The sequence below is a fragment of the Suncus etruscus genome, chromosome 1 (assembly GCF_024139225.1).
Source record: "Suncus etruscus isolate mSunEtr1 chromosome 1, mSunEtr1.pri.cur, whole genome shotgun sequence".
Taxonomy (NCBI): Eukaryota; Metazoa; Chordata; class Mammalia; order Eulipotyphla; family Soricidae; genus Suncus; species Suncus etruscus.
Genome location: NC_064848.1, coordinates 168,735,335 through 168,752,153, shown reverse-complemented (window position 1 = coordinate 168,752,153; position 16,819 = coordinate 168,735,335). Strand labels below are relative to the sequence as shown.

Here is a 16,819-nt window from a genome sequence, read left to right as displayed (position 1 = left end):
TCCCATATGATCTCCCCAAGCCAGGGGCAATGTCTGAGCACTTAGCCAGGAGTAACCCCTGAGCGTCAAACGGGTGTGGCCCCAAAACAAAACAAAACAAAAACATAAACCCTCTTCTCCCCCCCCCCCAACAAAATCACTGGAAAATGATGTGCCATTAAAATAAAATTATGAGGGGTTAGGGAGACAGGTCAAAGGTTGGGAGTAGAAAAATATGTTTTGTACATAGGCATCATGAGTTTGATCTCCAGCATAACATGGCCTCCAGAGATTCATATGGGTAGTAGTTGCTAAGCACTGCTGAGTGTGTCCCATCAATCCAAAATAAAGTTAAAAATAAAACAAGGGCCCAGAGAGATAGCACAGCGGCATTTGCCTTGCAAGCAGCCGATCCAGGACCAAAGGTTCAAATCCCGGTGTCCCATATGGTCCCCCGTGCCTGCCAGGAGTTATTTCTGAGCAGACAGCTCGGAGTAACCCCTGAGCAACGCCAGGTGTGGCCCAAAAACCAAAAAAATAAAAAATAAAAATAAATAAATAAAAAAAAAAATAAAAATAAAACAAAACTGGGGCTGGAGTGACAGTACAACTAAGGTACTTGTCATGCATGTGGTCGACCTGGGTTCAATCCCTGACATCCCATATGGTCCACCTAGCCCCACCATTAATAATTCCTGAGTGTAGACCCAGGAATAACCCCTGAACATCACAGGGTATATGGAACCCCCCAAAAAACCCCAAATTCGGGCCCGGACAGATAGCACAGCGGCATTTGCCTTGCAAGCAGCTGATCCAGGACCAAAGGTGGTTGGTTCGAATCCCGGTGTCCCATATGGTCCCCCGTGCCTGCCAGGAGCTATTTCTGAGCAGACAGCCAGGAGTAACCCCTGAGCACCGCCGGGTGTGGGCCAAAAACAAACAAACAAACAAAAAAAACAAAAAAACCCCAAAAAACCCAAATTCCAAAAATACATAAGACAACATTATGAAACATTTATACATGTAGTTATGAGGGAGAAAAACTCAAATCACTTAAAGAGAGCAAAGAACACACAACAATAAAGGAAGAAATTGGGGGCCGGAGTGATAGATAGCACATTAGGTAGGGTGTTTTCCTTGCATAGGGCCAACACAGGACCTGGAGTTTGATCCCCAGCATCCCATATGGTCCCTGAGCCTTCCAGGAGTGATTTCTGAGTGCAGAACCAGAAGTAACCCGAATGCCATCAGGTGTGGTCCAAAACAAAAAACAAAACAAACAAAATAAGACAGCAAGGAACACACAACAATAAAGGAAGAAACCAGAGGCCGGAGATATATATAGCTCATTGCGTAGGACAAGGCCCTGCAGGCGGCTGGTCCGGGTTCAATCCCTGGCATCATATATGGTCGGCCAAACCTGCCGGGAGTAATTTCTGAGCACAGAGTCAGGAGTAACGCCTGAGTGCCTCTAGGTGTGGCCCGAAGAAACAAAAACAAAATAAAAGAAACATAAAACAAAGATACTGCAGAAGATGTGGCCAGACAACAGAAAAGGGAAGCAATAAAACCCAAGAAAGAAACGATAATTTAAAAACCCATTCTAGAAATGACTTAAAGTACACGATGAACGCAGATATAAAAACAAGTTCAAAATTTCAGCAAATCAAATCTAGTATCATCTAAAAAATAACCTTCTGATCAATTAATTTTTATCCCAGAAATACAAAAATACAAAGCTGGTATAACATTTGGAAAAAATTAATCAGTGTTATCCAGCATAACGATCGACTAAAAAAAAAAAACAACAAACCACATGATCAGCTCAATAAATGCAGAAGCATATGACAAAGATTAACATCCTCTTCATAATAAAATTCAGCAAATGAGAGACAGATTGAGGGAACATCATCACCACCATGAAAACCTATAGCTAAAAATGCACTTAATTAGCAAAGAGGAAGGCTTTTCTCCAGAAAATTAGAACATGGCACAAATGTTCCTTTTCATTTCTTCTACTCAACATTTAATGGAGATACTATCTAAAATAAAAAGGGAAGAAAAATTAACTGAAGGGCCTGAGCAGCTGCACAGAGTTAGGGCACTTGCTTTACATGCAGCTGACCCAGGACGACATGTATTCAATCCCCAGCATCCCATATGGTGCCCCCCCCCCCAACCAGGAGCGATTTCTGAGCGCTGAGCCAGGAGTAACCAGGAGTAACCCATGAGTGCCATTGGGTGTGGCCCAAATATCCAAAATACAAACAAACAAAAAAAAGAAACTGAAAGGGAAAAATTTAAATCATCTCTAATAACATGTACAAAGCCATGAAAAATCAGCAAAAGGTTCACAATAACTGGTAAATGACTCGAGTGAAGTAATCAGGCTCAGATATCATGGATGAGACCACAGGAAGGATCACTATATAAAACAAAAAATTGAAATACTTGAGTTGGCAAAAGATTTGCACATAAGGGGCCGGAGAGATAACATGGAGGTAAGGCATTTGCCTTACATGCAGAAGGTCGGTGGTTCAAATCCCGGCATCCCGTATGGTCCCTTGAGCCTGCCAGGAGCGACTTCTGAGCATAGAGCCAGGAGTAACCCCTGAGCGCTGCCGGTGTGACTCAAAAACAAACAAACAAAAAAAATAGAGTTGGGCCCGGAGAGATAGTACAGCGGTGTTTGCCTTGCAAGCAGCTGATCCAGGACCAAACGTGGTTGGTTCGAATCCCGGTGTCCCATATGGTCCCCCGAGCCTGCCAGGAGCTATTTCTGAGCAGACAGCCAGGAGCATCGCTGGGTGTGGCCCAAAAAAACAAAAAAACAAAAAAAAAAATAGATTTGCACATAAAATTTCATTACAGAGGAAAATGAAAGGCCAAGATAAATGATGAACTCTGCCATACTCATAAGTAAGAAGACACAATGCTGTTGGCTATCAATCCTTCCCAAATCTGCTAAGCAATCATAAGAATTTATATAAAAAAAAGGGGGGGGGCAGAGAGATAGCATGAAGGGAAAGCATTTGCCTTACATGCAGAAGGACGGTGGTTCGAATCCTGGCATCCCATATGGTTCCCGGTGCCTGCCAGGAGTGATTTCTGAGCAGAGAGCCAGGAGTAACCCCTGAATGCTGCTGGGTGTAACCCCCCCCCCCAAAAAAAAAACAAAAAAAAAAAAGAGAGAGAGAGAGAGAATTTCTTTTCTTTTTCTTTTTCTTTTCTTTTTTTTTTTTGGTTTTTTGGGCCACACCTGTTTGATACTCAGGGGTTACTCCTGGCTGGGGACCATATGGGACGCCGCCGGGGGATCAAAGGGATCAAACCACGGTCCTTCCTTGGCTAGGGCTTGCAAGGCAGACACCTTACCTCTAGCGCCACCTCACCAGCCCCAAAAGAGAGAATTTCTATCAAAATCCCAGTGGCAAAGAAAACTAGATAAGCAAGTTTTTGAACTAAAAGTCAAGTGGTCTGGGCCGGAGAGACAGCATAGAGGTAAGGCGTTTGCCTCAAATGAATAAGGTCAGTGGTTCGAATCCTGGCATCCCATATGGTCCCCTGAGCCTGCCAGGAGTGATTTCTGAATGTAGAGCCAGGAGTAAACCTGAGCACTGTCAGGTGTGACCCAACCGCCCCCCCCCCCCCCAAAAAAAAGTCAAGTGGTCTATATGATCTGATTTCAAGTCATATTTGGAAAAAAGTTCACTTTTTATTTCTTTTTTTTTTTTTTTTTTTTTGGGGGGGGGGGCCACACCTGGCAGTGCTCAGGGGTTACTCCTGGCTGTCTGCTCAGAAATAGCTCCTGGCAGGCACGGGGGACCATATGGGACACCGGGATTCGAACCAACCACCTTTGGTCCTGGACTGGCTGCTTGCAAGGCAAACGCCGCTGTGCTATCTCTCCGGGCCCCCACTTTTTATTTCTTAGATAAAAATTTACTTTTCTAGTATGCCTGGAGCCCAGTGCCGATCTTATGCCAGAAAACTTCAGGGGTCAGGCCTCTTTGCAATTAGGCCAACACTTTTTTCCATTTTCCCCATACTTTGCTGAGCCTATGCAAACAATGGTGATTGCCACTATCACACCATTACTACTGTATTTTTTTAATACTTATCTTTTAAGAAACAAAAACAGCTTATATATATATATATATATATATATATATACATATATATATATATACAATCTTGGGGGCTGGAGTGATAGCACAGCGGCAGGGCAGGGCGTTTGCATTGCATGCTACTGACCCAGTATGGACTGGGTTCTATCCTCAGCATCCTATATGGTTCCCTGAGCCTGCCAGAAGCAATTTCTGAGCACAGAGCCAGGAATGACCTCTGAGTGCCATCAGGTGTGGGACCACCCCCCCCAAAGTAAATATTCTTTAAAAATGATTGAAAACAAAACCTATTCGCTTGATTTTAAAGGCAAGCTTTAAAGGCAAGCTAGAGACTGAGAAAAATATTTAAAATATGCAATGTATACCTAGAATATTAAAAAACTTGTTCTTATTGTGTGCGTGTGTGCGTGCGTGCGTGCGTGTGTGTGTGTGTGTGTGCGCGTGTGCGTGTGTGGTTTTTGGGTCACACCGGCAGTGCTCAGGGGGTTTTCCTGGCTCCGTGTTCAGAAATTGCTCTTGGCAGGCACGGGGGACCATATGGGACGCCCAGATATGAACCAATGACCTTCTGCATGAAAGGTAAATGCCTTACATCCATGTTATCTCTCCAGCCCTGGTCTGATTATTTTTTAACAACATAAGAGGGGATGAAGAGAGACCTCAAAGGGCTGGAGTATATGCTTTGCATGGCTGGAACCTGGGTTTAATTACTAGAACCACATGGTCCCTTAGGTATTGCTGAAGAGTGATCTCTAAGCACAGATTTAAGTACCCATGAGTCCTATTAAGTTAAGGCACAAAAACCAAGCCAGATGAAACCAAACTTTTAGGGTCAGGGAGATAACTCAAAAGGGCTGGAGCACATTCTTTACATGCAAGAGTCCTTGGTTTCAAGCCCTGGAAAAGCATGGCCCTTCAAATATCACCAAGAGCAACCCTTGTGCACTGTTGGATGTGACCCAAATACTAAAAAATACCTTTTCCCCAGTAAAAATAAAAAGGGTAAGCTTTAAGCTGATGCTTCCCAAAAGACACAAGGATGGCCAATAAGCTATACCTAGGACAAGAAAAAAAAAATCTCTCAATATGGGAGTAGGGGTGCTGTTGCTGAGACAATGATAGAGGGAAACATGCACTATAATGGAGAGTTTGGTGTTGGGACACTGTGCATAAAACCCTACCAGTGACAAGATTGTGAGATTGTAAATCACAGTGGCTATAATTTTTTTAAATGCCATCAGGAAAACTTAGAAAAATGGCTTAAATTCAAGACTGGGCCAAGATAGTGGTAAAAAAGTGTAAGGAAAGCTGAAGAAAAACAAAACAGAAACAGTGCCATAACCTTGACATTCTACTTTCACAAACCTGATGTGGAGACAAGAACTAAGCTAGATAAGATAGCCAGAGCCAGACTTCACAGCAGGTATTGCAGCCTGCTGGTAAACTGGCAGGGTTGGTTTCTTGATCCCTTTCAGAATAGAAAGAAGCCCACAGGCAAACTCTATCATGAATAACATCTGCCTGCCACAGGCAAAACAAAAGCAGAATCTCCTAATAGCTTCAGACTGAGAGCAGACTAAGGAATCAATGCCTCAAGTCAGAAAATAAACTTCCGAATGGGAGTTAAGGAAAGCTGGCAATAGACTTACAGTAGCCTGCTGTGTATACGTGATACAAATAAATAAATAAAATAAACTTAGAGTCAGATAACTGGAAGCTTCTCAGGCTAGTCTGTGCCTGACAAATGTATTCCCTACCTAGCACATAACACATCTGCTTTGAGTTATGGATGATCTTTACAACTCCTGCCAATAAGATTCTATTTGCTGCCTAAACCTGTGGGGCACAACATGATAACTGCCAGCACCAGCAACAGTATTATGGGATGCAGCACAAGATGGTCTGTATTTAGAAATACAATTGTTGTGATATATTTACGCCTGCAAAATCCCGGCAGCAGTCCAGAGCAAGATAAACTCAGTACCAGTCTCTGGGTTAAATTAGTAAACATAAACTTTACATTGTGACTAAACCTACACAAAACCAGACCCTCATTCCTAGAACCTTCATCCTATGAGACACAATGAGGAAGTGGAGGAATTCATTCACACTTAGTGAATGAATGGATACAGATAAAAGTGACAAAAGTCTGGACCAGGACCCAAGCACCTAAGAGTTCTCTACACTCTGATTAAGACTTAAAAGTGAAATGGTGAGCCCAGAGCAATAGCACAGCGGTAAGGCGTTTTTTGCCTTACACATAGCTGACCCAGGATGGACCTGGATTCTATTCCTGGCATCCCATATGGTCCCCAGAGTCTGCCAGTAGCAATTTCTGAGCGCAGTGCCAGGAGTAACGCTTAGCACCACTGGGTGTGACCCCAACCCCTCCCCAAGTGAAAATGGTAAGGATTTGCTTAATTGAGGTAATCAATAGAAGAAAGCTTCAACATAGAAAGAGAAAATATGAAAAAATTTAATCAGGAATCAATTAATTGAACATAGGTAAACTATAATACAATAGAGTAGTTCAGTAGTAGAATGAAAGATATTAAAGAGAGAATGGGTTTACTTGATGATTATTAAATAAAACCATAAAAAAAAAAGGAAGGAAAAAAGAATGCAGACAGCATAAGAGGTCGATGGGAGAGCACCAAGAGAAATAATATTTGCATCACTGGGATTCAACTGAAGGAGAGAAGAGAATGTGAAAGCTTTGTTGGTTAAGGAAATGATAACGGAGAACCTTACTAATCTAGGCACAGAGTCATGTACTCAGGAAATCCTAAGACTTTCTAGATGAGTAGAAATAAGACAGGAACTAATGCAAATTGCTATTGAAACATTTCATTAAATTTTTTCTAAGGTACAATTATTACTTTGTGAAGTTTGCAAATCTTGTACTTATGAATAAACTATTTCCTAAGCCCAACATAAAAACCAATGATATTTAAGAAATAGAGAACATTGGCATTTTATTTCATGTTATTTTCTTTATTCAAGGCAGAAACTTGATTGCTAATAGAAGTAGCAATACTGTTAGTCTATAAGCAATTATTTAATTGCTTAATTAATTATAATGATTTTTCTTTTCTTTTCTTTTTTTTTGATTTTTGGGTCACACCTGGTGACGCTCAGGGGTTACTCCTGGCTATGCGCACAGAAAATGCTCTTGGCTTGGGGAGACATATGAAATGCTGGGGGAATCGAACCATGATCCATCCTAGGCTAGCGCGGGCAAGGCAGATAAATGCCTTACCACTTGCACCACCGCTCCAGCCCCTATCTCCTGATTTTTCTATCAATCAATGTATGTTCATTTTTTGTTTATTTTTAAGATCATGTATGGAGTGCTCAGGGATCACTTCTGGCAGAGCTCAGGGAATATATGCAATGTTGGGGACTGAATCTAGGGTACCCTTTGAATGAAAAAGTGTAAAATAAAATTATTTTAGCAAAAGCACTCTAGACCTAGAGTACTTCTTCAAGAAGGCTAAATTCCGGTTTCCTTTAAATAGATGAGTTTTCTAATTAATTCCCAAGGGTTTAAATAGTTGAAGATGGGGTTGGAGTACGATGGGCAGGCCACTTACTTTGAATATGACCAACCCAGGTTCAATCCTTGGGACCCCATATGGTCCTCTGAGCTCCACCAAGAGTGATCCCTTAGCAGAGAGCCAGAAATAAGCCCTCACCACAAATGGGTGTGACCCCCAAACCAAAATAACTAAAATAGTTGAAGCAGATAACTCTAATACACTTGTTTAGAGCTCGCTCTCCAGAAAAGGGCTGCCAAGTGAGAGCTTTTGCTCACTGTTAAATGAACATTCTCATGTAGGATACAAGGTACATTGTGGTCTCAGGATTAAGATCTTTTACCTGTTCTTGTTAAACTGGATTGCAAAGTCTGTCATGTGTTGTAAAGCCTTATTAGTGAAGTTCATTTCCATATAGATGTGCCCTTGGCGGTGAGTAAATGTTCCTGAAATCTCCAAGCCTTTAGCCTTTACAGCAGGCAGCCAGACCTGAAACAGAGTATAAAGTCCATTGGAACCAGACAGGATTTATTTCTATGCTATTTGTTTTTGAATAAGGAAAGATGAAGTGAAGATTTTACTTCCTTAGGCAATTATGGAGATTTTCATCATAAATACCAAGTCAAATGCAAAAGGCTCAAGATAAAGTCATGTTTTCTGAATTTTGATATCATTCTTTTTTTCGGTAACCTTTTTTTTTTTTGGAATTTATTTTTTAATTTTAATTTTATTGAAACCATTGTGATTTACAAAGTCCTTCATAGTTGGGCTTCAGACATATAATAAATCAGGGCCAATCCCACCACCAGTGTCCATCTCCCTCTACCGATGTTCCCCAAGTCCATTCCATATCACTCTCTCTCCCCCGCCTGCCAGAATAATAGTTTAGATTTAGTTTGGGTCTCTTGATTCCAATGTTGTTGCCCCTGGCTTGGATATTTAGTTTTGTCCTTTTTTTTTTTTTTTTTTTTTTTGGGTTTTTGGTTTTTGGGTCACACCCAGCAGCGCTCAGGGGTTACTCCTGGCTCTATGCTCAGAAATTGCTCCTGGCAGGCTTGGGGGACCATTTGGAATGCCAGGATTTGAACTACCATCCTTCTGCATGCGAGGAAAACATCCTACCTCCATGTTATCTCTCCGGCTCCCGTTCTGTCCTTTTTTAACACTACCAATGCACCTGAGACCGCTTGGTCCCTGGCCCCTATCCTTTCAAATATATTTGTGTTTCTCTTCTTCTACTCAGTTTCTTTCCTTCTCACTATATTCTGGGGTCAAGGGGATCTCATATTTATTTAAAGCTCCCCCATTCACTACATTCCCTGTTTCCAAAAAAAATCTATGGTAAACCCAGGCTTCTTCCCTTTCTTCTGTTCCACTTGGTAATTTTATTGCCTTTGAGGACTGCATAAAAATGAAGGGGGAAAGAGAGAGGAGAGAGACTTTAATAAGTGTAATGTAGTTTCAGTTTATGTAGTTTTTGTTTTTGTTTTGGGTCACCCTCAGCAGCACTCAGGGGTTACTCCTGGCTCTGCGCTCAGAAATTGCTCCTGGCAGGCCGGAGCCTGCCAGGGATCATATGGGATGCCAGGATTCAAACCGCTATCCTTCTGCATGCGAGGCAAATGCCTTACCTCCATGCTATCTCTCCGGCCCCCATATTTCTGTAATTTTTAAAGACATTTTTATAGCTACTCACTCTTCTATAGAACAGATATGCCACCATTTATTTAACCATATTAACCTCTATTAAATGAGGTTTGGTTTGTTTCCAATCTTTACCTTAAATAACTCAATAACCTGGTGCATATAACATTTCAAAATTTTGTCAGGCATCTTTGGGATGGAATTATAGATATGGCAGTGTAGGGATAAAGAATCAATTTACAAATGTAATTTTGCTAAGTCTCATTTCTAGTTCAAATTGGGTTATGCCATTTTACATTCCCATCAAAAATATATAAGAGCTCTTTTTCTAATGAGTATAATATCAAACTTCTGGATTTTTGCCAATCTGATAAAATGACTAATAGAATCTTGGCATAATTTTTACTTAGTATATTTAAATTATGAGTGCAGTGAACATCTTTGCAAATGTCTGAAGAATCTACCACTTCTTATTCCGTCAACTGTTCATCCTTTTGCCTACTTTTCTACATTAGGTTACCAAATAAATATTAGATTTAGTAAATCTGAAACCTATTTCTTTACTTACAGCTTTAGGTGCCACATAACCACCAGGTGCCATGCCTATCCCTGTAGAGAGTTCAAATAGGTCATTCAAACCACTGCTGACTACAGCAGGAGTAGGTGAAGGAGCAAAGGTTGTAGGCACTGATGATGGGATGAAGGACTGTCCTACCTGTGAGGAAAGAAAGTGGGAGGAAGATCAAGAACAGATTAATAGTCCTTAAATTTTTTGCTTATATTATTGTAGCACTTATAAATCAATAAGAACATACCATAATTATAATAGTCAAAGGAATGGAAGTTTTTTCAAATTTGTTTTTCAAATACTGTTATTTTTCATCATTAATAAGATACCCACACTCTTAGAAGTTCTATAAAGGGATTATCAGTAGTATCAGAACACAAAGATCTAAGATACTTTCCGTTTGTTTCCAAGTTTAGTTTTCATGACTCTGTGCTAAAGACCTACAGGTACCCTAAAAGGGAAGTTTGTTTCCATAGAAAGAAGCATCCAGGGGCAGGAGTGATAGCACAGCGAGTAGGGCACTACCTTGCACATGGTTAACCAGGATTCAATCCCTGGAATCCCATATGGTCCCATGACCGTGCCATGAGTAATTTCTGAGTGCAGAGCCAAGAGCAGCATCTAAGTGCTGCTGGGTGTGGCCTCAAAAAAAAAAATCCAACTTAATAGTTCCATTTCCCTTCAGGTCCACGTAAGCCTTCCTCTGGTTAAAAAAACAAACTCTCCTAGGAAATACTGACATACTCTCAAACTAACTTAGGAGAGTCTCACTCTGAAGCTTAGCTGACTTTCTCAAGTTCTTTTTAGATGACACCAGAGAGTAAGAGAATTCTCCAATCAAGATGACAGGTTCCATTTTCTTTAGCTCCTTAATCAGGAAGAAAAAGATCTCTGTAGACACTTGAGTGCCAATGCCTAAAGAGTTCCCTATGCTGTTAGCATGTGACTCCAACTGCAAGTAGCCCTGCACTACTTCCTTGTCTTCATATACTGCCTAAGAGGTTTTGGTGTTCAGGGTTAGAAAGCAGCAGTGGCTGGTTGAGAATGTGGGTATAACAAGGCATCAACAGTTGGGGAGCAGATCCCAGGTGAATAAAACAGATGGCACTTACTGCCGGACTTCCTCCAATGCCCCCGCCAAGGTCACTGCCAAGCTGAAAGAGAGAATGGAGAGAGAAAAGAGAGAGGTAGAATTCATTTAGCTAAGTACTAGATTCCCATATAGAAATTGCAAATTGCTGTAAGTCAATGGTCCTCAAACTACGGCCCGCGGGCCACATATTGTATTTATTCCCATTTTGTTTCTTCACTTCTATGCAGTGTGCATAGAAATTTGTTCATAATTTTTGTTTTTACTATAATCTGGCCCTCCAACAGTCTGAAGGACAGTGAACTGGCCCCCTGTTTAAAAAGTTTGAGGAATACATGGGGGAATACATGCTGTTCAATTCACCTCTCTGTTTTTGAACTTCTAAAATGTTAGAAATACATCAAAGGGTAAAGTGCATGTTTGGCATGTGGAAAACCTACATTCAATCCCTAGACTGGTCCCCCAAGCTTCATTAGGAGTGACTTCTGAGTATATAGGAAAGAGTAGCCACTGAGCACTGCCAGTTGTGGTCCCAAAACAAATTCTAGATTGTAAAAAAATATGACTTAGTATGGTGTATGGGAGATTTGAGAAAAATCTGTAAATATGTAGAGGGACATCTTAGGCATGTTTTAGCTCCAATCTTCCCACTGGGGTACACAGACATAGACCAAACAGGATTTTAAAAGTTTGTAAACTTTTACTGTTGCTAAGTAGTAATGTTTTGTTATTTAATTTCAGAAGAAATCGTAAGGGCAGAAGAAAAAGAAAAGCAAAAGGGTGGGAATCAAACAAATGCTGAGCTACAATGTCAAGCATTGAAAATGATAGGTGGAATAGATTGATTTTTAAATCTGAGACTTTCATAAGAAAGAAAACAGTTGGGATAGTGGGATAGTAAGATATATACCTGTAGGGGGCATGGGAAGGAATATAATGTTTCAGACAGCCTTCACAGTCAATATTAATAAGGAGAAATACTATGATTACTTGGAGGAGATTATTTAAAAGGATGCTAACTACTGAAAATTAAACTAAATAAGCTAGGTGACAAAAATAATTATGTGCAATCTTTGTCTTTCCTTTTCCCAGTTAGGTCCCAGATATAATTTAACTGAAGTCTTTCATGACAAAAGCACCTAAGAACTAAAGCTGAAATAAAACTGGCAGAAAGAAACATAAAATACATACACACAACTAAGGGTGCTGTATGAAAAATAAAGACTAGGACCAGAGAGATAGGACAGGTGCTTGCCTTGCAGGTAGCTGATTCTAAATTTAATTCCCAGGACCTATAGGATCCTTTGAAGTTATCAAGAGTAATCCTTGTTCTTACGCCCCCATATACTCCAATAATGCCACGTGGCTTTATTTGTTTGCTAAGGCACATTAAAACGGGAAAATAAGTTCTTATCTAATAGAGATGGGCACACACAAATCTTGTAGTGCGGGGCCGGGCGGTGGCGCTGGAGGTAAGGTGCCTGCCTTGCCTGCGCTAGCCTAGGACGGACCGCGGTTCGATCCCCCGGCGTCCCATATGGTCCCCCAAGAAGCCAGGAGCAACTTCTGAGCGCATAGCCAGGAGTAACCCCTGAGCGTCACAGGGTGTGGCCCAAAAACCAAAAAAAAAAAAAAAGAGACTTCCCTTAACATTGAGAAGATTTAACAACAACAATGACCTGCTTACTGGACTGGGCTTTCTGTATTGCCCCTTAATTGTGAGGTGAAACTAGAGGATACTCCACACCAGCCTGACTTCAATGTAGGATGTGCAGATTCCAGGATCTTTGATACAGAAACCTGATGCCAACAATAGAGACTGCGTGAAAAATAAAACTATTGGCACTACAGACAATGACTTGGATTGAACAAACTAGTTTGCCTGGAGCCTAGAGTTGGTCTTATGCCAGGAAACTTCAGGGGTAGGATCTCCTTGTATTTAGACCAAGGCTTTTCCTTTCCATGTCCCCCATATTTTGGTGGGCCTATGCAAACAATATTTGCCACTCCAACATCGTTTTTACTGTGCTCCTTTGACTCTAACCCTAAAAAAAAAACTCTTAAACTTTTGATGTTAACTTAAACTAATATGCATGTGCATGAAAATATAAAAAAACACTATGCCTTCAATGTTTAAGTAGTCACATAAATTTAATGGCTTTAGATTGCTTTGTGTACTGCTAAGAAATGTTATAATGTACTACAATCTAGAGACTTGTGGACAAAGTAATTGTACATGGGTTCTGCCTTATTTTTCTTAATGTTCTTTGACTGTAAGTTCAATATTTAGACATCATCAGATTTCTTCTGAGAACTCTGTTTATGGGCGATAGTCCTTCCACTGTAACTTTAACTTCTCCTCTTTGCACCATTGTTCTCATAATTAAAAATTAAAAAAAAAAAAGTAATCCTTGACCACACAGACAGGAATAAACCCTGAGCAGTTGATTATGGCCTATCTCTCCACCACCCTCCTAAATAAAAATGTGCAACCACCTTTTCTTTTGTCACAGTTCCACATTTGTTTCCTTCTTAGTTCTTATTGTGCATTTAAAATTCCATTTTGAATCGCCAATACCTTTTCTTCTCTATAAAATTCCCTTGATAGCCTGCTACTTACTGGACAGAAACATGGAGATCATCAGACTGTGTTCAAAACAAAATCTTAATGGCTTCAGAATTTGGACTATGTTCTCAACGAACAAATAAACCATATATATAGCTGAGACTGCCAAATTCTAAAACATAATCTACTTGAGATTTAGTGAAACCTTTTTCCACATTGACAGAAAATAACCCAGGTAGGTGCTTCATAACTAGCTACTATGTTTTTGTGTACTGAACTGAGTATTCCAAACCTCAACGAGCTATTATTTCCAGAGTTTGATTACTAAAGATAACTTAGCCATGACATCAGATTAAAAAAAATCACATGGTCTCTGGGGTATTCTCAGAATGGGTGGGGTACAGATTCCCCTTTCTGCCTGAAGAAACACAACAGTCCAGCATCATACAGGACATACTCAGAAACGGCCCAGTTTCACAACTGAACCCAAATAATACAAGCAGCTGTACCTTCTCAGATGCAACCAGACTACAGGCAGAAAAATAAAATATTTTTGGAATGGGAGTGGGCTGAACCCCCCAGGCTGAGCCTCACTCCACCCATCCCCACCTCATCTGCTACTGGAAAACTCAGCAGCCTTCACCCAAAACCACACCTTCCTGGCAGAAAAATGCCCAGCTCCTCCACTAAGCTCCAAAGGAAATGATGGCCACTTACTCTTCCCAGTCTGGTCCATGCTGATACCTCAGTGGTATTCTCAAGAATGGGTGGGAGCAGATTCTCTTTTCTGCATGCGCACAGTCACACTCTATATCTTCCTACAAAATCAGCCCAGCTTCAAAACTTAGCCCTATTAACTCTAAGCCACCAAATTTGTTTCAGATCTATAGATCCTGGTCAGCACAGCTGTAAGTGGTTGCACAATACCTCAAAATTTCACAGTATTAGTACCATCACAGGAAAACTGGTCCTGAGCACTGTCATGTGTGGCTCCAAAGCCTTCCCCTAATTTACATTAGTAAATTATAAAAATACACCTTTACAAATAAGAATCTAGTAATAGGAAATGATGGAATAGAAATGAGATAGCATATCTGTTTTCTCTCTGATTCTAGCACACAGTTGCAACATATCTGAAAGGCAGGACATGTCTTTTATTCAAGCACATACACATTTGAATACAGGCAAATGGGGAATGTAAAGATGCTAGGTGATGAAGGAATACATAGATGGTAAGATAAAGAATTTGTGATATGACAGAAGAAATAAAATATGAATACAAAACCATATAATAATCTTAGAGTCAAAAGGGGAAGTTCTAAAGGGAAAAGCCTCTTCTCTTTTGGTGAAAAGAAAATGAAAAAAAGCTTCAAAGTAGTAGTAGTATAGGCATTTTAAAATGGGGGTTTAAGGGCCAGAGCGATAACATAGAGGGCAGAACAGGTAGAGCCTTGCACATGGCCAACCTGGGTTCAATCCCTGGCATTCCATATGGTTCCCCAAGTCTACCAGAAGTGATTCCTGAGCACAGAGCCAGAATAAACTCGAGCACTGCCAGGTATAGCCCAAAAATAAAAGGGGGGGGAGCTGAGAACTGGATCTGGAGAGATAGTACAGTGGGTGGGGCGCTCTTGTATTGCATGCTGTCAACTTGGACTTGATCCATAGCATCGCATATGGTTCCGAGTCCTGCCAGGAGTAATTCCTGATTGCAGAGCCAGGAGTAACCCCTGAGCATCACTGGGTGTGGCCAGAAAACAAAACAAAGAGTTGGGGCTGACAGGCCAGAGCAACGGAACAGTGGTTGGGTGCTTGCTTTGCTCAAAGTCAATCCAGGTTTGATTCCTAGGATCCCATATGATCCCAGGGCCCACCAGGAATAATTCTTGAGTATAAGCAGATATGGCTCCTAAACAAAAAAACTATTTCTCAAAGAACAGTGAACAAAGTCTAAAAAGACAATAATAAAGGCTTGATTACGAGGAATGAGTAGACTAGCAAACAGGGCATCAATGTATTTGTATTATTTTAAGCCACAGAAAAGAAAGTTTAAATTGGCAGACTTAATTATGATGGTCTTTAGGTTTTAGTTTGGCCTTTATAAAAATCTAGAGACTTTTTTAAGATGTAAAATTTCCAAGAGTACTAACAACTACTTCAACTGCTTTCCAGCTGAAGTATAAAAATCATACTGACAACTGGTTTTCAACTTTAGTTTTTGGTTTTTTGGGTCACAACCGGCAGCGCTCAGGGGTTACTCCCGGTTCTGCACTCAGAAATCGCTCCTGGCAGGCATCTCTTTTTGGGGGCAAGGGTAGGTCATACTCAATGGTGCTCAGGACTTACTCCTGATCCTGCACTCAGAGATCACTGCTGGTGGACTCAGGGACCATATGAGATACCAGGGACTGAACCCTGATTGGCACCATGAAGGCAAGCATCCTACTCATTGTTCTATAATCATTTTAACTCCTAAAAGGTAATTTAATATTCTTTTACGTTTTATATATCCAATACAATTCACTTTCCATGCATAATTATCTTTAGAGATGTTATATCGAGAGGAAAGGTTTTAAGGTCAGTTAAGCTTGTTTGTCGGTCACACCCAGCTGGGTTCAGGGTTTACATCTGTGATCATGCCAGGACTGAACCTGGGTTGGCCATATGCAAGGCAAGAAAGTGAACTATATCTTTCATCCCAGAAAGGTCAACTTCTTTGTTTACTAATCAACAAAACCATGGCATACGAAAACTTTATTCAGACCTTTTCTCTTGCCTGAAAAAAGGCTCTAAGGAAAGTTATCATTTTCTCTGAAGGAAAAAAAAAGGAGAAAGATAACATAGTGTATGGGCATGAGACAAATAAGGAGATGGAGCATGTAACTGGTCATTTTTCTTCACAAAAATTAGATAAAATGGAAGGGGAGAAAGACAGAAAAACCAATTTTAGAAAAAAAGGACCTTTTTTTAGAAGAAAAGTACTGTTGATGGTTTAGGTAATTTATTTGCTTTGAAAGTACTAGTTTATATCACAATTTACTTTCAAACAAATGGCAAGATGATTTTTTGTGACTCTACTTAAAGCAAAGAGTTACGATGACTAATGCTATTGCTTTTTTTTTTTTTATAACAAGATGGATGTCTAAACTTACTCAACTTCTCATTGCATGAAAGAATATACTTTAGAATCCTCAAACTTTCAAGTAACTCTTAACAACATGATCGGCCCAGACTAACACACCCAAGGCACTAGGCATAGGATTAGAACCATCAAGTCTTGTGTTTTATCTTAAATATTCAAATAATTAT

At 40.5% G+C, this 16,819-nt stretch overlaps 1 protein-coding gene across 1 annotated transcript in view; it reads right to left on the bottom strand.

Annotated features, from left to right (window-relative positions):
* AP2B1 (adaptor related protein complex 2 subunit beta 1) overlaps positions 1 to 16,819 on the bottom strand; it is a 156,133-nt gene that overhangs the window by 48,950 nt on the left and 90,364 nt on the right. Inside the window, exons 15-17 of the mRNA XM_049771462.1 lie at positions 10,967 to 11,008; positions 9,855 to 10,001; positions 7,986 to 8,131 (exon numbers count right to left, since the gene is read on the bottom strand). Of these exons, the coding sequence (XP_049627419.1) occupies positions 7,986 to 8,131; positions 9,855 to 10,001; positions 10,967 to 11,008 (335 nt within the window). The remainder of the gene's footprint in view (positions 1 to 7,985; positions 8,132 to 9,854; positions 10,002 to 10,966; positions 11,009 to 16,819) is intronic.